The sequence below is a fragment of the Ursus arctos genome, unplaced genomic scaffold (assembly GCF_023065955.2).
Source record: "Ursus arctos isolate Adak ecotype North America unplaced genomic scaffold, UrsArc2.0 scaffold_24, whole genome shotgun sequence".
Classification (NCBI taxonomy): Eukaryota; Metazoa; Chordata; class Mammalia; order Carnivora; family Ursidae; genus Ursus; species Ursus arctos.
In genome coordinates, this window is record NW_026622919.1 from 20,709,716 (window position 1) to 20,724,564 (window position 14,849).

General features: G+C 39.1%; 1 protein-coding gene and 1 long non-coding RNA gene across 2 annotated transcripts in view; one reads left to right on the plus strand and one right to left on the minus strand.

Moving 5' to 3' along the window:
• LOC113265480 (uncharacterized) overlaps window positions 1-14,849 on the minus strand; it is an 18,955-nt gene continuing 4,106 nt past the window's right edge. The window contains exons 2-4 of the long non-coding RNA XR_006411053.3: window positions 11,919-12,017; window positions 4,052-4,128; window positions 1-2,267 (exon numbers count right to left, since the gene is read on the minus strand). This is a non-coding gene — a long non-coding RNA (uncharacterized LOC113265480). The remainder of the gene's footprint in view (window positions 2,268-4,051; window positions 4,129-11,918; window positions 12,018-14,849) is intronic.
• KRT222 (keratin 222) lies at window positions 4,730-11,709 on the plus strand. The gene is made up of 6 exons (XM_026512887.4): window positions 4,730-4,847; window positions 7,958-8,086; window positions 8,802-9,022; window positions 10,635-10,711; window positions 10,884-11,019; window positions 11,446-11,709. Exons 1-6 carry the CDS (start codon window positions 4,752-4,754, stop codon window positions 11,672-11,674), a joined length of 888 nt encoding a protein of 295 aa, XP_026368672.1. The 5' UTR covers window positions 4,730-4,751; the 3' UTR covers window positions 11,675-11,709.

Here is a 14,849-nt window from a genome sequence, read left to right on the forward strand (position 1 = left end):
AAAACAAATTCGCCCATTATTTTCTTTTCTGTATTTTTTTTCCTCCTTAAAGCAAAAATCCAATCTTAAGTAAAAACGGGTCAGAAGAGATGTGATTTCCCACCGAGGTGAATGCACATCTCATCATATCACCCAGTAAAAATCCACCAAGATGGTAGGTGGGTGCGTGGATTTACAAACACGAAAAACGTGAGGACTATAAAGTTCTTGAACTATTTACCTGTCTCCTACTGGTTCGTCACTAGCCCGGCTCCCACCTCCTCGGAGCCTGTAAGTGACTCTGCTCAGTGCCTCTGGGGAGAGTGAACAAAGCTCTTTCATCTTAGATTGAAAAGGACTCGGGCCGAGACGAAAGGTACAGAAGAAACATCATTCATTCTACACGCATTTTCTGTCTGCTGTCTCAGTGCCAGGCACAGAGCTAGACCCATTCATGACCAGACAGGCCTTGGAACTTACATTCTAGACTAGAACTCTCAAGAGGAGAAGAGCTTCTCTGGACCAAAGGGAGAGGGGAGAAAGGAGACTGGCGGCCCTGTGGGTCCCTGAGAGAGGAGCCCTGGGCCCTGCTGCTGAGTCTAAGCCCCTGCAAAGCAGCAAAACGGAGGTAAGTTGGGGACCTGACTGCTTAGGAGCATTGTGCCCTGCTTCTCGGACTGTGGCCCCAGGAATGGGGTGAGCGCCAGGTAGGTTTGGGTTGAGCAGTGGGTCTCGGCAGATGGAGTCACAATCTACCTATTTCCATGCCACCCGCACACTGAGGCAGCAGAATGGTCCCCAAGCCCTCAGGCACGGAGGGAAGTCTGCAAGAGCAGCTGAATGCAGTGAGGGCAACTACAAATTAGAAAGGAGAGGCTGAATTCTCCCTGTTGAAAATAAGGGAAGACACACACTGCCACTCTCCCAGAGCCTTTACTTCGGGGACCTTGTGACTGTAAATACTTTATCTGTCTCTTTGAAATGTAAGTAAATCTTTTTCAAAGCAAAATAAGCCCTTGACCTGTTTCTGGCCTGGAATGTCTTTTTCAAGGACCTGGGAACCGTATCTCTGGATGGTAAATATCCAAGAAACATCACAGCCCTCGGTTTTTGTGGGAAGGTAGGAGCCGCTCTCCAAACTACATCCTGTTACAAAGAAGTGTATTTTTCCTTTATATGAAGCCTCTTAGTGAACCCAGGTGGTCACCCCAATAACCAGGTAAAGTCACCAAATTACCAGATGAACTATGTGTGACAAACGGTGCTGTCAAGTGTGGTGTGTCTCCAGGTCCGATGCGGCGCCCAACTGTGAGGCGATGATTAATAGCCTGGGGGCTGGTCGTGCGGCCGTGACAGGGTTCACCTGACAGAACAAAGGAGGCAGAAGTTTGGTGAAACCCTGCAAGGGAGCAGCGGGTAGGGAGACAGTCTGCAGTGAGGCAGTGGGTCGGGGCTGCATTTCGGGGGAAGGTGAGGAGGTAGGGGGACTTATGGACATTTCCCCTTTTCTGGTAACTGTCGCTGGTTGTAGGTAGCCCATTGGTAAGTTAGGGCCTATGGATAGTTTGAGGTGGGTCGCCTGATGGGCCTGTGTTCAGCTCAGTGGTCTGTGGCTGGCCCTTTCTGATTTCCATTGCTCAAGCCTGTTGCCTAAAAGTGGCCTCTACATCAAGTCCTCCTACTTGAGGACTAGTGACTGTCTGTCTTGAGAACAGGGATGTGTGGGCTGTATCTGGTTGGCTGCGTAAACGGGTAAGGTGTCTTCCTGTTTTCGCAATCTCTTAGCGGATTACCTGTGCTGTGCCTCCCATTCTGGTCTAATGTTTATTCAATAATAAAAGTGTTTTCATTCTCTACTATCTTTGTGGAGAGGGTTTCTGGGTTGGGAGATTTCGTTTTTAATTGTTTCCCCATGACAACTTGAATGGGACAAATGGAAAGAACGACGATTGACTTAGTGAACACAGACTTGGACGGACGACATCAAGGACCATCCTGACCCCCTAATCCCAGCTACCGAAGTTCCCCGACGCTTAGATGCGACATTTGGGAGAAGAGACAGGAAACCCAATGGAGGAGATTTAATTACTCATCTTCTACAGAATGGGAGCTCAAAGTAAAGATTAATTTGTTATAGAAAAATAAACCATGCGTACATCTTATCTACCTGGCTCCGATTTGCACCAACCACAGCATGAACAGCGGGACTTGCCACTGTTGAATGTCTGGAGTCTTCATTCGGTAAGACACTCGTACTAACAGCCCACTTCCTTTCGGTGAAGCAGGATCTGGGAATGAGTAGAAGGAAACATCTGTAACACGTATAGCTGTAATTGTCAAACTTTGCCACGGATTAGACTCACCTGGGGAGTTTTAACAAAATGCTGATGCCTGGGAAAACCATCGTGAGCTATTAAGTCAGGCTTTCTGGCAGGGGGATGCCTCATCACTACTTCTTCAAGTTCCCCAAGCGAGTTCATTGTGCAGCAAGTTTGAGAACCAATGGTTTTAAAGCAGTACTTCTCGAGTTTCAGGGTGCACAACAATCAAGTAGAGATCCTGACAAAACACAGATTCCGATCGAGGAGGCGGGGGTGCAGCCTGAGAGCCTACATTTCTAACCAGCTCCCACTCTAAGCAGCAAGGCTTTAAAGATCTCTATTATGTGCCAGTGTTTTACTTCTGATTACCGAGAAGTTAGCAGTTGTGCTCTAACAGTGGCTTTCAAAGAGACTATCAAAAATAAAGAGGGTCAGGTATCTCATTAACATTTTAGATGGATTCCAACTTGAAATAAGTATATCTTGGCTATAGCAGGTTAAAGAAAATATATTAAAGAGCATTTCACTCGTTTCCCCTTATCTCTCTTGATTTGGCTACTAGAAAGTTTAAAATTCCATATGCAGTTTGCATTCGTGGCTCGCCTTATATTTCTATTGGAAAGTCCTGCTTTAGGGTACATAAGAAATATCTGGGGGTCCTGTTTAAAATGCAGATTGCCAGGACCAGCCCTCTGTGGAATCTAGTTCAGCTTTCTGTATGTTCCGCAGAGATTAGCGGGAACTACATAAAGTAATGACTGTAATTCTTTACTTTCTTGCTTCCCTTCCTATTACCAAGTGCCTGATTTTCTTCATATTTCTCAGTTGCAATTACCAAGAGAGAAGATCAGTTTGGTCTGGATAATCATAAGTGACCCTGTTTAGTGAGAGCTTTTGTATCAGGCTACCTCATAGGTGTCTGCCCTATGGATTGGCTATCTTTCGGTCAAGTGTCTAGCTCTAGACCAATCATTTGTGGCTGATGGGAAGGGTGGAGGAGGCATGGGTCAGGTTAAACAGAGGACAGGAATGACCAGAACGTCTCCTCTCAGCAGGGTCAATGGATGGCCAGCTTTGTTTACAGGGGACTGTAGAAATGTCCAGCACAGACCGGCCTGGCCAGCAGTGAGTTAATTCAGAAATTAAAAGAACACAGTGCACATTCAAAGGCCCTGTGAGCACTGGAGCCAAGGATTGATTATTTCCTGAATGACTCTTTGGATACAATTCCAGCCAAGCCACTCCACAAATAAAGATGACAATAGATCTATTCTCGAAAATATTTCAGTCACTTCTAACAGCCAGCTGGCCAGCGTAAACAAGGAATTTAGGTGAGGAGAGAGACAGAATGCAGAGACCGATGGGGCAATATATGGAATACAGTGAGGCAGCCACAGCTCCAGTCCCGAAGATGCCATGACATCGCCTTATGATCTTGGGCAAGATGCCTCAACCCCTCCCACCTCAGGCTTGTCAACTTTTCAGATTACAAAGTGACAGGGATCGTGAAGTTTAGACGGAATGATAGAGACAGAATGATAGATGTAAAGGTGCTTTTTAAAGTTAGAAGAGATGTGCAAATGTTATATTTACAGGCATGAGTTGTCATTAACTGTACGTTCACTAATAAAGGAGTAACCCCTACAATAAGTCTCCCCAGTGAATAAACGCGGGCCATCTGGTTCTATTTCTTCAACTTTGTTAAAATATCGGAAATGTTAACTCTCAGTTCTCAGTTTATTAGCACTTACCTCCAGGTATAGCTTCGCCTGGATATGACTTCAGGAATCCACTTCAAGACATCAAACTCTGCTGTGGGGCCAGGAGCCTGCCATGAACCACACAGTATGCATTTGAGAGCAATACAACCAGTCCCATGGCTAATGACAATTGTCAGCTTCATCTGACGGTAGCTTTTTCCAATACCTGTCAGAATATTCAAGATTTACGACATCTTCTAATGCCCTACCATAACATTCTGTTTAAATAATCCAAATGGCAAGAAAAATGATAAAAGAAAATTTTAGCTATCATGTTTTCAGCCCTGATTAATTGCCATGCAGTACCTTGGGGGTAAAAGCAAAATACAATTTTCTTCACCTTATTCCCCATTTCCTTTATACACAAGATAAGTGGACACCCCTACCCCCACCCCCAAGTGCTCAATTTTACAGAGAACCAATTCAGGAATGCTGAGGATGTTTTCCTTTTTCTGTTCCTTTATGGAGAGTCTGACATGTCTACTATACCAGCAACAGCGGCAGAAAAGGGTTTGCAGATTTGCATAATTGATTAGAAGCACGGGAATTTCGGTGGTTCTGAAAAAGGGAGCTCTGCGTCTTTAAGGCTCCACGGAGCTCCGTCTCTGCTCGACGCAGGCAGACCAGCTCTGCCGCAGCGACTCATCCTATCGATAAGGTTCACTTAGCCAAGGTGGAGGATGGGAAAAGAATGGAGCTGTCCCAGCTACTCAATGAGATCAGGGCAAACTATGAAAAGCTCCTCACGAGAAATCAGATAGAGACCGTGCTCTCAACAAGGATCCAGGTAATGATTTCATACAGACAGGCACCTTCCAGGATAAGGAGACAATCCCTGTCTATCCAATTCCTGTCCCGGCCTCTCTGAGGTACAGTATTTCCTTTTCAATGCAGCGTCTACTGGGGAAGGAATTTAGGTTTTACTGCGATGTGACTGGGACCACAGGGGGAAATGCTCTGATTATACTGTTATGTGGCCATTCGATTAATGTCGATTGATGATTTTTACATCAGTGGTGAGCTTCCTATCAGTAACAAAACATGGGGCCAACATGCAATAAAATGGGGCAGTCTAACCTCTTTTAGACATCCTTCAGGAAGGAATCATTTCAAATACCCTTCGAAGATATTACAGAGTTATTTATAGAGAACGTTTCAATAACGTCTTTAAAACGGCAGGCTTTATGGTAAGATCTATTAGCTTGCACACTTGGTAGAGATAAAACGAAGTAAGATATTTCTGAAAGGTTTCTGGCATCAGTTTTATACCAGATTGTTATAAATAGAAATTATCTAAGTATGTGACGGTGGCATTCAGAAACGGTGATATAAATTGGGACAATCAAAATTCCCCAAATTGATATTGACTCTCCACTTACAGATTTTTGCTTTTGTATGACAAGATGAGAAATGTTTATTTCCAATACAAGTCATGAAATATTTACGTATTAAAAAGAGAGAGAGCCAAGTTGAATAAAGGCTAAATCCTAATTTCATAGACTTACTTTGTTTTAAAGTGACAATCACATTTAGCAATTAATTAAGGTCTCAAACATTTACATAAATGTACAAACAAATATTTTAGAAACAACTTAAAAATTCAGGGTTGTATCTTTGGGTTTGGGGTTTTTTTTAACCTATCATATCTGAGTTCAAATTTTATTCCAGGCACCCAAATACAGCAAAGACTGAACTTAAGAACAATCACCAAAAGGGAAAAAAATATTTCTGGGAAACCATAGGACTTTATTTCATTAGCAATTCATTTTTGGTAACTATAAATTTCACCTGAATGTAATATTTTCAGTCTTCACAAAGAATGATCAGTATCTTAGATCAAGCAGAGTCACTGGGATATTTAAGTGTTGGAATAGTTCACTCACCTTTTGCAAACAGAAGGGAAAAAATTACTAGATGACAATTTCTGAAAATTATAAACCAAATAAATATTTTATTTTGCAATGGTACCAATACAAGTTATTTAGTTTGTAAGTCACAATGCCAAAATTAGCAAATTAAAGAGAAAGGGCAAGGCTATAATAAGTTTTGTTTAGGGTCTTTTTAATGTATATCTACTTTAGAGGATTTTTTTTTCCCCAAAGAATTCAGAAGGTCAGTTGGAATAAATTCAGGGAAGCCTGATTATTACAAAATAAAGAAACATAAGCTTTTTGTGATTTATTGGTGTAGAAAAAACTCCCCCCAAATTCAGGGGATTAGAACAACCACGCCATTCTCTTTCATGATTCTATGGGTTGACTGGGTTCAGTGGGGGTGATTCTTCCGCTGTGCGTGACTTTGGCTGAGACTGTAATCATCTGGAGGCACAGCTAGCCTGGACATCCAAGGTGGCTCACTCCTATGTCTGGCACCTTGACAGGGGATTTTTGGAAGGCCGGCTCAGCTGAGACAATTGGATCTGTTTCTCTCTCTCTGGGTTGCCTCAGGGTCTCTCTCCATCTGGCCTCTATGGGATCTCTCCAGCAGGGTATCCAGACTTCTTAACATGTTGGCCCAAGGCTCCCCAAAACACAGGAGTGCAAGTTGTCAGGGCTCCCTGAGGCTTAGGACTAGAGCTGGCACTTCTGCCACATTCTGCTGGCTTAAGCGAGGCACAAGGTCCGCCCAGATTCGGTACAGGACGGGGCCATGCCAGGACATGAATTTGAGGATGTGTGGGTCATTGGGTGCCGTCTTCGGCATCGAGCTACCACACAAGCCTAGCTCCCAGTTCCAAACACACAACCCAAAAGACCAGCAGATATGAGCATTTTTATGCCTTCCTATTTCCTAAATTCTTGACATTCTCTTTTATAGTTGCTCTGCTAAGGGTTGCTCCTTAACTTTGCCAACTTGACACTAGAACAAGTGGTACAACAAACCAAAAGAGACGTATGCATTTTGCTCTTGAATGCCTTGCCCTAAACTTTGTGAACTTTCATCTGCTGCAATGCTTTCTTTAAAACAAACAAAAAACCTATCATACCCTCAAATTAAAATTTGTTATTTCAAAATGCATTTTTACAAAAGCATTAATAACTTGCCATTTTTGCTACACCAATACTACAATCAATTCCATACATTGCTCCCGCTGCTCTTGGGGCCAAATGTAGAGAATTCTGTCAAAAGATAACTTCATTTGATTTGAACATCAGCATAGGAATATTTAAAGCCAAATATAACATATTCCACTTGTTATTTTAATATGACGACATTTAGAAAACATCCTTTAAAGATGTAATTTTGGCCACTTCCCTAGATACCCAAGATTCACATGCTTTCCCAAAAGATCATTTGCAAAAGGTAAATCAACAGTGGGTTCTCTTTCTACGGAAGTCTATTTTAGAGCCTCCAATGCCTCTGATAACCTAATTCTCTAAATTATTCATAATATAACTTTCCAGTAGTATTTAATCTCTGTCCATATGCCCGGTCCCAGAATTGATCAGTTTCAGATATATAACTGTTCATCTGCTTTTACAAAGCAGCCCACAAGAAAATATAGGGGGAAATAATAGCTGAGTTTCAATCCGTCTTCCTCGTAATGCCATAAATAATAGAAAGTAAAGAATCAGATGTCTCCAGCTTAGATCCTGCAAACTGTTACTTTTCATTTAAATCGGTGTATTTCTCTCTGCATTTCATAGACTGCCATAGTGGAAAGAGACATCTGAGGTTCATTTTATAACTGAGAACGCCGAACCTGAGCACGCAATTCACTTGCTTGCACACCTGACTAAGGAGTAACGAAGCACTGGGACACACTTTTGAAATTTAGCAGTTTAAAGAAAAAATGAGGGGACACCTATGCTGTGTTTCTAGGATGACTTTTAAAGGTCTCATTTTCAAGAGTGCTCTTTGTTTCTGTTCTTCTTGTTGCTGGTGGCTTTCTTAAAGCTAGAAGAAGATATGAGCCAAAAAATGGACAAAGACGAAGAGGCTTTAAAGGCAGCTCAAGCAGAACTCAAGGAAGCTCGACGCCAGTGGCACCACCTGCAAGTGGAAATTGAGTCTCTCCAGGCGGTGGTGAGAATGGGCTCAAAAGCAACTGGCCCACTGAGTCCCCAGACGTTTGTTGATTAAGAGAGAAAGGAATAATGCCCATTACCTTGCAGTGAGAAACGTAAAAAGCAAGGCCACTGAATTCTGTCCCTGGTCCTAGTTCAACTACCCCCCTCCCTCCATCATGGCCGTGGCTATTATCAATTCATTCAAGGTCTAGTTCATGCCTATAAAAAGGAAGTAATTCTTGCTTATCATCCTGGGGTTCTCTAATTGCTGCAATGGGGAAACATAGCCTTTGTCATTATCCAAAGTTATCACGGGGGGAGTCTTCTATCCCCGTGCCTGAGACTTCTTATAGTAAAAAATATTTAAACACCTTCCTAAAATGCCTTTTCTAAGCAGCCCACTCTGCTTTAACATTCGATATTCTCTATTTCCAATTTTTAAAAGCCAAATAAATCAGTGGTAATAAGTCAGTCACACTGCAGATTTTTTTTTTTTTTTGCCGTAAGAATAATCACAGGATTCCTTTGAAATAGTAAGCTCTCTAGCTATCTATATATAAGTTTTTTTCATTTGAGTCATACACGAAGTTGTAGGGAAACATCTTTTGCATAAGTGAGGTACCATTATTGCAAACTTTTAAAGAACACACTAGAATGGAGACGTTGCAAATCAGATTTCAGAAGCACATTTTGTTTCACTGATGTCACTGATGAAGATCTATATAAAACAGGAAAGGGGCCTTGAAAACTCCCTACACGCCAGTGAGCAACATTACCAGATGCAGTTGCAAGATCTAGAGGCCGTGATTGAAGGACTAGAGAAAGAGCTACAGGAAGTAAGGCGCGGCATCGAGAAGCAGCTCCAAGAGCATGAGATGCTTCTCAACACGAAAATGAGGCTGGAGCAAGAAATCGCCACTTACCGCCGCCTTCTAGAAAAGGAAGAAATCAGGTACCTAATTCCATATGCGGTAGTTAATGGCAAGTGACCAGAAATACAGAGCTTCTGTCTTTGTGGAGGGAGTCGGAGAAATTACATCTAGAAAGCCATTATTACCATGGCGTGCTCACCGGGTTCCTACAGCAAAATAGGATTAGTCGGCATTGCAAAGAATATGTGGAACAACTATTTCCAGCCTCCCCAAAGTATGAACAGAATGGCCAAAGTTGGGGGCAGTAGTTACAACAAAGAGTGCTTCAAGCCTAGAGCGAAATGTAAATGATTCTCAATCACTACAAAAGTGACCTTTCTTAACTGTTCACTTTCCTTGCCATTCATCTCTTTCAGAATTAGTCAGTGCCTTCTATGGACCACCCACAAAGAGAGCCTGGAAAATGCACATATTACCCTATCCCCCCACCCAGGGCCACTCCCACCACAGATCAAAAGCCAAAATTAATAATAATAGTAATAATAATAAAAATAATAATACTGTGATTCTATTACTACCACGGAAAGCAATTTAGTTCTGAATACATGATTTAAAAGACTTCCAGATGCCCTGGGAACAAGAGGTATCGAAATATCAAAAGAGGAATTCTTACTAATTCACAGTTTCATAATCTGCAATCACTTAAAAGGTCACATGGCTTTGAGCGCAGGACAACCTCCAATTTTCCATGTTCCCATAGAAAGAAACCTTTATTCTTGCTTGCTTCAGAATTCTGAGTCCTCTACAAAATTAGAAGAAACTACTTTAACTTTATAATAAGTCCTGACATTTACTAAAGCTTTGAAAAACATAAATTCAATGCAAAATCTACCATATACTAGCTGAGTGACACCAGGCAAGTTACCAAACCTCTCTGTGCCTCAGTTTTTTTCATCCATAAAATGGGAATAATATTACTTACCTCATAGGATTGCTGTGAGGATTAAACAAATTGTAAAGTCTTAAGACAGCGAGCGCTCTGTGAATATATATACACACACACATATAATGTATTATTAAATAAAATAACTGGTTGAGGATTTTATTTAATGCCTAATCATTCAAGATGTTGATGAAGTGGTCCTTACTATTCCTTTAATACAATTTTTAAAATGTTTATTATGCTATGTTTAAGATATACAAGAAAGTATCAAGAAAAATGTCCTGAACTTCCTGTACACACTTCCCTCAGCTTGAGAAGTGAAATATTTACAGGGTTGTTGAAATCTCCCCACCCCCACCCCCACCCCAGGCACCTAAACCATATCCCAACCCCCATCTTCCTCCCCTAGTCTAACTTGGCTCCTGAATTTGATGCTTATTAGCCTTAAACATTCTTTTATACTAGTATGTACATATGTATCCCTAAACGAAATATGAAATTGTTTTGCATATTATTTTAACCTTTGTAAAATTAGCTACAAAGTACCTTTCTTTTCCCGCTCAATGTTATACTTGGGAGATTCATCCATAAAGATACAGTGTACCCTTAGTTCATTTATTTTCATTGCTAAATAGTATTTCCATTGTATGAACATACTACATTTTATCCATCCTCTTACGGGTGAGCATTCGTTTCAATTATGTCCTAATACAGTATTGCTTCTATAATATAACTCTTTCCAATTTCAGATATTATGGTTGTATCCAAGGTGAGAAAAAAGAACAAAAACCTACGACAAGTAGAGTTGGTTTTGTTTTACCTTCAGGTGAGTTTCTGATATAAGTAAACGAACTTGAAAAATAAAGTGCCATTTATAGATTATAACTAAATACTGTAAAGTAGCAAAAACAAGCAATATTTGAATAAAGTTTGACATATAAATCAACTGTGACTAGTACAACATTGTAATTTAATGTTTCACGATAACATTTTCACAGCCATTATAAATGAAATATCTTTTTCAACGAAACTCCCACAAAAGTATGAGAACGAAAAAGTGGAAACAGTGACCAAACAGGCAATACTAAATGGAAATATCGTGAAGGAAAGCACTGAGGCTCGTGGCACTATTCAGTAAGTAAAATAACTTTGATTATTAATAATAAACACATGCAAAGAAATTAACTTCAATTGAGTAACCTCCGTAATCTTTGTGTGTTTCCAAACATAATTTTAATACGCGATGATTTTTTTAATCTGACATGAGTAAATATATATAAACAAAACCTCACATGTAGGCGTATTTGATCCTTAATTCGCCATTTTTCCAAAAATATAATCAAAACATGAGAATTCCATAGAATTCCTTGGAAATTATATGTGTGCGATTTTTAAGGTATATAAATTATAAATTGCACAATATAAAATGAGTTATAATTCAAAATGTGTCAGTTATGAATTATACAAATTTCTTGATTTCTTTTTCATATGGAATCCAGATTGCATATTTTTGATAGATCTATACTTCTTCATATGGAAAGGTTTATTGTATCATTTCAGGACAGAGAGAGTGGATGAAGTTATTAAAGAATGGGAAGGCTCCTTCTTTAAAGATAACCCTCGATTAAGGAAAAAATCGGTTTCTCTTCGATTTGATCTTCACTTAGCAGCCACAGATGAAGGGTGTTTACAGACTAAGCAGGATAATCTACCAGATATAGAAGTCAGGCTTATCATGAGAAGGTCATGCAGCATCCCCTCTATCAAACCTCCATCAGCAGCTAATTAATCCAAAGACAGTATTTGACTTGATTTGAAAATGACATTAGGGTGGACCAAGGTGGGCCAGGAGACCGCCTTGTGTCCCAAAATATAAGTTATTAAGTATGTATGTTATGATCAACGTGTGATTCTCTTCAGAGAACAATCAGTAAGAGACAAAATTTCTCTGGATCTAATTATGGATGTATTCTTTGAAGAGGGGGAGCTTCAAGATCAAATCAGAAACTCTGTATGGTTTCTATTTTACTTACTCCAAATAGTCTTCTTTTCCTCTTGAAATGTTATCAGAGGCTGTCAGTGTACATCTGGCTTGGTTAAGTCTTTGAAATGTCACTCAGTGGCTGAATAGTCTAAGGAAAGGGAACAATTTGTTTAAGGATGATTGTATTATATGATGAATCACACTGATTTATTTATCATTACTCCATGACTGGTTATATCTAAAAAGATTTTTCTACTTAAAAAAGAAAAGAACCGTGAACAAATTTTTAAAGAGGACTCACTAGTCACGTAACCAAAAAACAAAATTTTTTTTGAGACATTCATTTGCATACTTAGAAAAATAACAGAACTACTTTCCATGAGCAATTCCAAGCAAACTATAGAACACACCCCTGGCTAATTTGATGGTTAAATAAATTTAAATTAATCTTCAGCCAAAAGCTTTTTGTAATCATGATCTGATTTCCAGAAGAGTTACTTTATTCAAGGAACTTTAAGGTTGTGTCCTCCCCCACAAAAAATCAGAAGGCTAGTGGCACAAACAAAAGATGAAAATCTTGTTGCTGCTGTTACTAGAATAGAGTTCTCTAACCTCACCATCCCAACTTTTCTATCTGTAAAGTTAAATGTGACTAATTTGAATAATCAATGTGAGCATTAGGTAAGATACTACGTAAAGTATTATAAAATTTTCTTGCAATCATTTATGTGAATTAAGATAAAAGTATTGTTATCTAAGCGATGAGTATTTGCAGGATTTCTGTTTTTAAATTGTTCAAACTGTGATAAATATGGACAGAAAATCTATTTGTGAATAAGTCAAGTACTGTTGCAAAGTTTTTTAAACAACTTAATTTGTTTAATACAGGCATATTTATTTATTTTAAGACCTTAAATAACAAATACCTGTTTTAAAACATTAGAAATTTATAGGCTATCACTTTTTTTCTAAGCAGAAAAAAATGATGAGTACAACTCACCATACTTTTTCCCAGCTAAAGTATCATTGAAGGGCTACAGCTCAATTAGCATTTTTATTACCAGCCTTTGCAATCTCTCTCTCTCTCTCCTTTATTTCACACAGAACAAAATGTGTATTTTAACCAGGAGAAAATTATGTTAAATCATCTTTAACATAATACAGGGATATAAAATTTAAAGTTTTCTTTTTCAATTGCTTTAGATTCCTTTTAGCCTCTCTTATTGTATTTAGCAAAAGGGATGATTTTGTTTTGTCAAGGATACGGACAGCATGTTAAATGCTTATTACTGTGTAAGCATCTGACCTAAAATACATCCTGTACATAGTGTTTTCATTCAATATTAGTTAAATGCTATGCTACTAACTGTATTAATGCTTTGAAAAATGCAATCATATAAACGGTTGTACTAAAGTTACTGTACTAAGCAACAGTACTCATAATAAAACAATATATCTAGTGTAATCTACATGCAGTGTTCGGAACAGTACTGGGCATCATGAATGTAACTGCTTCTTATAGTAATTCTGCTATGCAGCTCTTGTGTGTATAACGTGTACATTTTAAAATACAGTACTTGAATTTATTTAAAAAAAACATTTTATTTGCTTTGGGGCATTTTAAATCGGGATATGAATTTACCAAAGTAAATGATACCACTACAATAAAAAAAAAAAACTGAAACATGAACTCCAAAGCTGCATTTTATTTGAGTTTGATACAATGTACAGACTTTAATTGTTCCAATACTGTTAGCTCGCTTGGGGAATAAAGAAAACTGTAACCACGGAGACATAATAGTTTTTACACATTTTTGGAAAAGAAAAGTTAAGAATGGTACAGTCTAATAAATGGTGTATTCTAATTAAGAGAATCAAAACAATCCCATAACCCTGGGGAAAGTATAATAACAGTAGCCATAATTTGCAAAGTGTTTACTCTGCTCCTGGCACTGTCCTCAGCAAACTCATACATGATCTCTAATCCTGACAGCAGTTCTACAAGATTCTATCCTCATTTCGTGGATGAGTAGAAATTAATATTCCTCAATCTCTCTGACTTTTATGTATGTCAAAATACAAATACGAAAGTAAAATACAACTATTTCTATGCCAGTTACTGACAATAACAGGATCCCAGCCAGGGTGCTGTCACTAATTCCCCATGTGAGCAAGAAGGAATCACTTGTGTCCCCTACGCCTCAATTTCACACTTGAAAACAAAGGGAAAGGTGGTGCTTGGTAATATTCCTACCCTACCTACATCACAGAGTTGTTTGAAATCATATACACGTGAAAATATTTGACAAAGCACTATTCAAATATACAGCACCATTTGGATGAAAATTGTCATTGGGAATTTGTGAGGACAATCGTAGCTGACGATGATTAAGTAATAGTTCAAAACACAACAGGTAAAGAAACTTTTCAAATTCTTCAACTGCAGCCAGACAAATTATCCTTTCCCAGTGAGTTGCCTAATTTGAATTGTTCTACCACGATAGTTTTGAAAGTACAAAAACATTCTCTAAAAAAAATGCCTAAATTAATTTGAAAGTTTCAAGTGGAAACGTATTACGGGACATGGGCCAAAATTAAAATTTAGTCAAATAACACGTATGTACACATTAGTCAAATGATCAACACATAAAATCCAAGTGTATGCACAGAGAGTTTGCTTCTGTGACTATAAATTCTGGCCAGCATGGGCCCGCAGGTGGCTAATATTGATGGACATACTACAGGTATAGATTTTGTTTTATTTTAATGTTTTTTTATTATATTATGTTAGTCACCATACAGGACATCCCCGGTTTCCGATGTAAAGTTCGATGGTTCGTTAGTTGCGTATAACACCCAGTGCACCATGCAATACGTGCCCTCCTTACTACCCATCACCGGTCTATCCCATTCCCCCACTCCCCTCCCCTCTGAGGCCCTCAGTTAGTTTCTCATCAGGTATAGATTTTAAAGTAAGGTA

Excerpts from the sequence above, each read along its gene's own strand:
- KRT222 (XM_026512887.4), top strand. The coding sequence starts at position 4,752 with ATGGAGCTGTCCCAGCTACTCAATGAGATCAGGGCAAACTATGAAAAG. Across the intron at positions 10,712-10,883 it reads TGGTTTTGTTTTACCTTCAG|CCATTATAAATGAAATATCT; the intron begins GTGAGTTTCTGA and ends ACATTTTCACAG. Across the intron at positions 11,020-11,445 it reads GAGGCTCGTGGCACTATTCA|GACAGAGAGAGTGGATGAAG; the intron begins GTAAGTAAAATA and ends GTATCATTTCAG.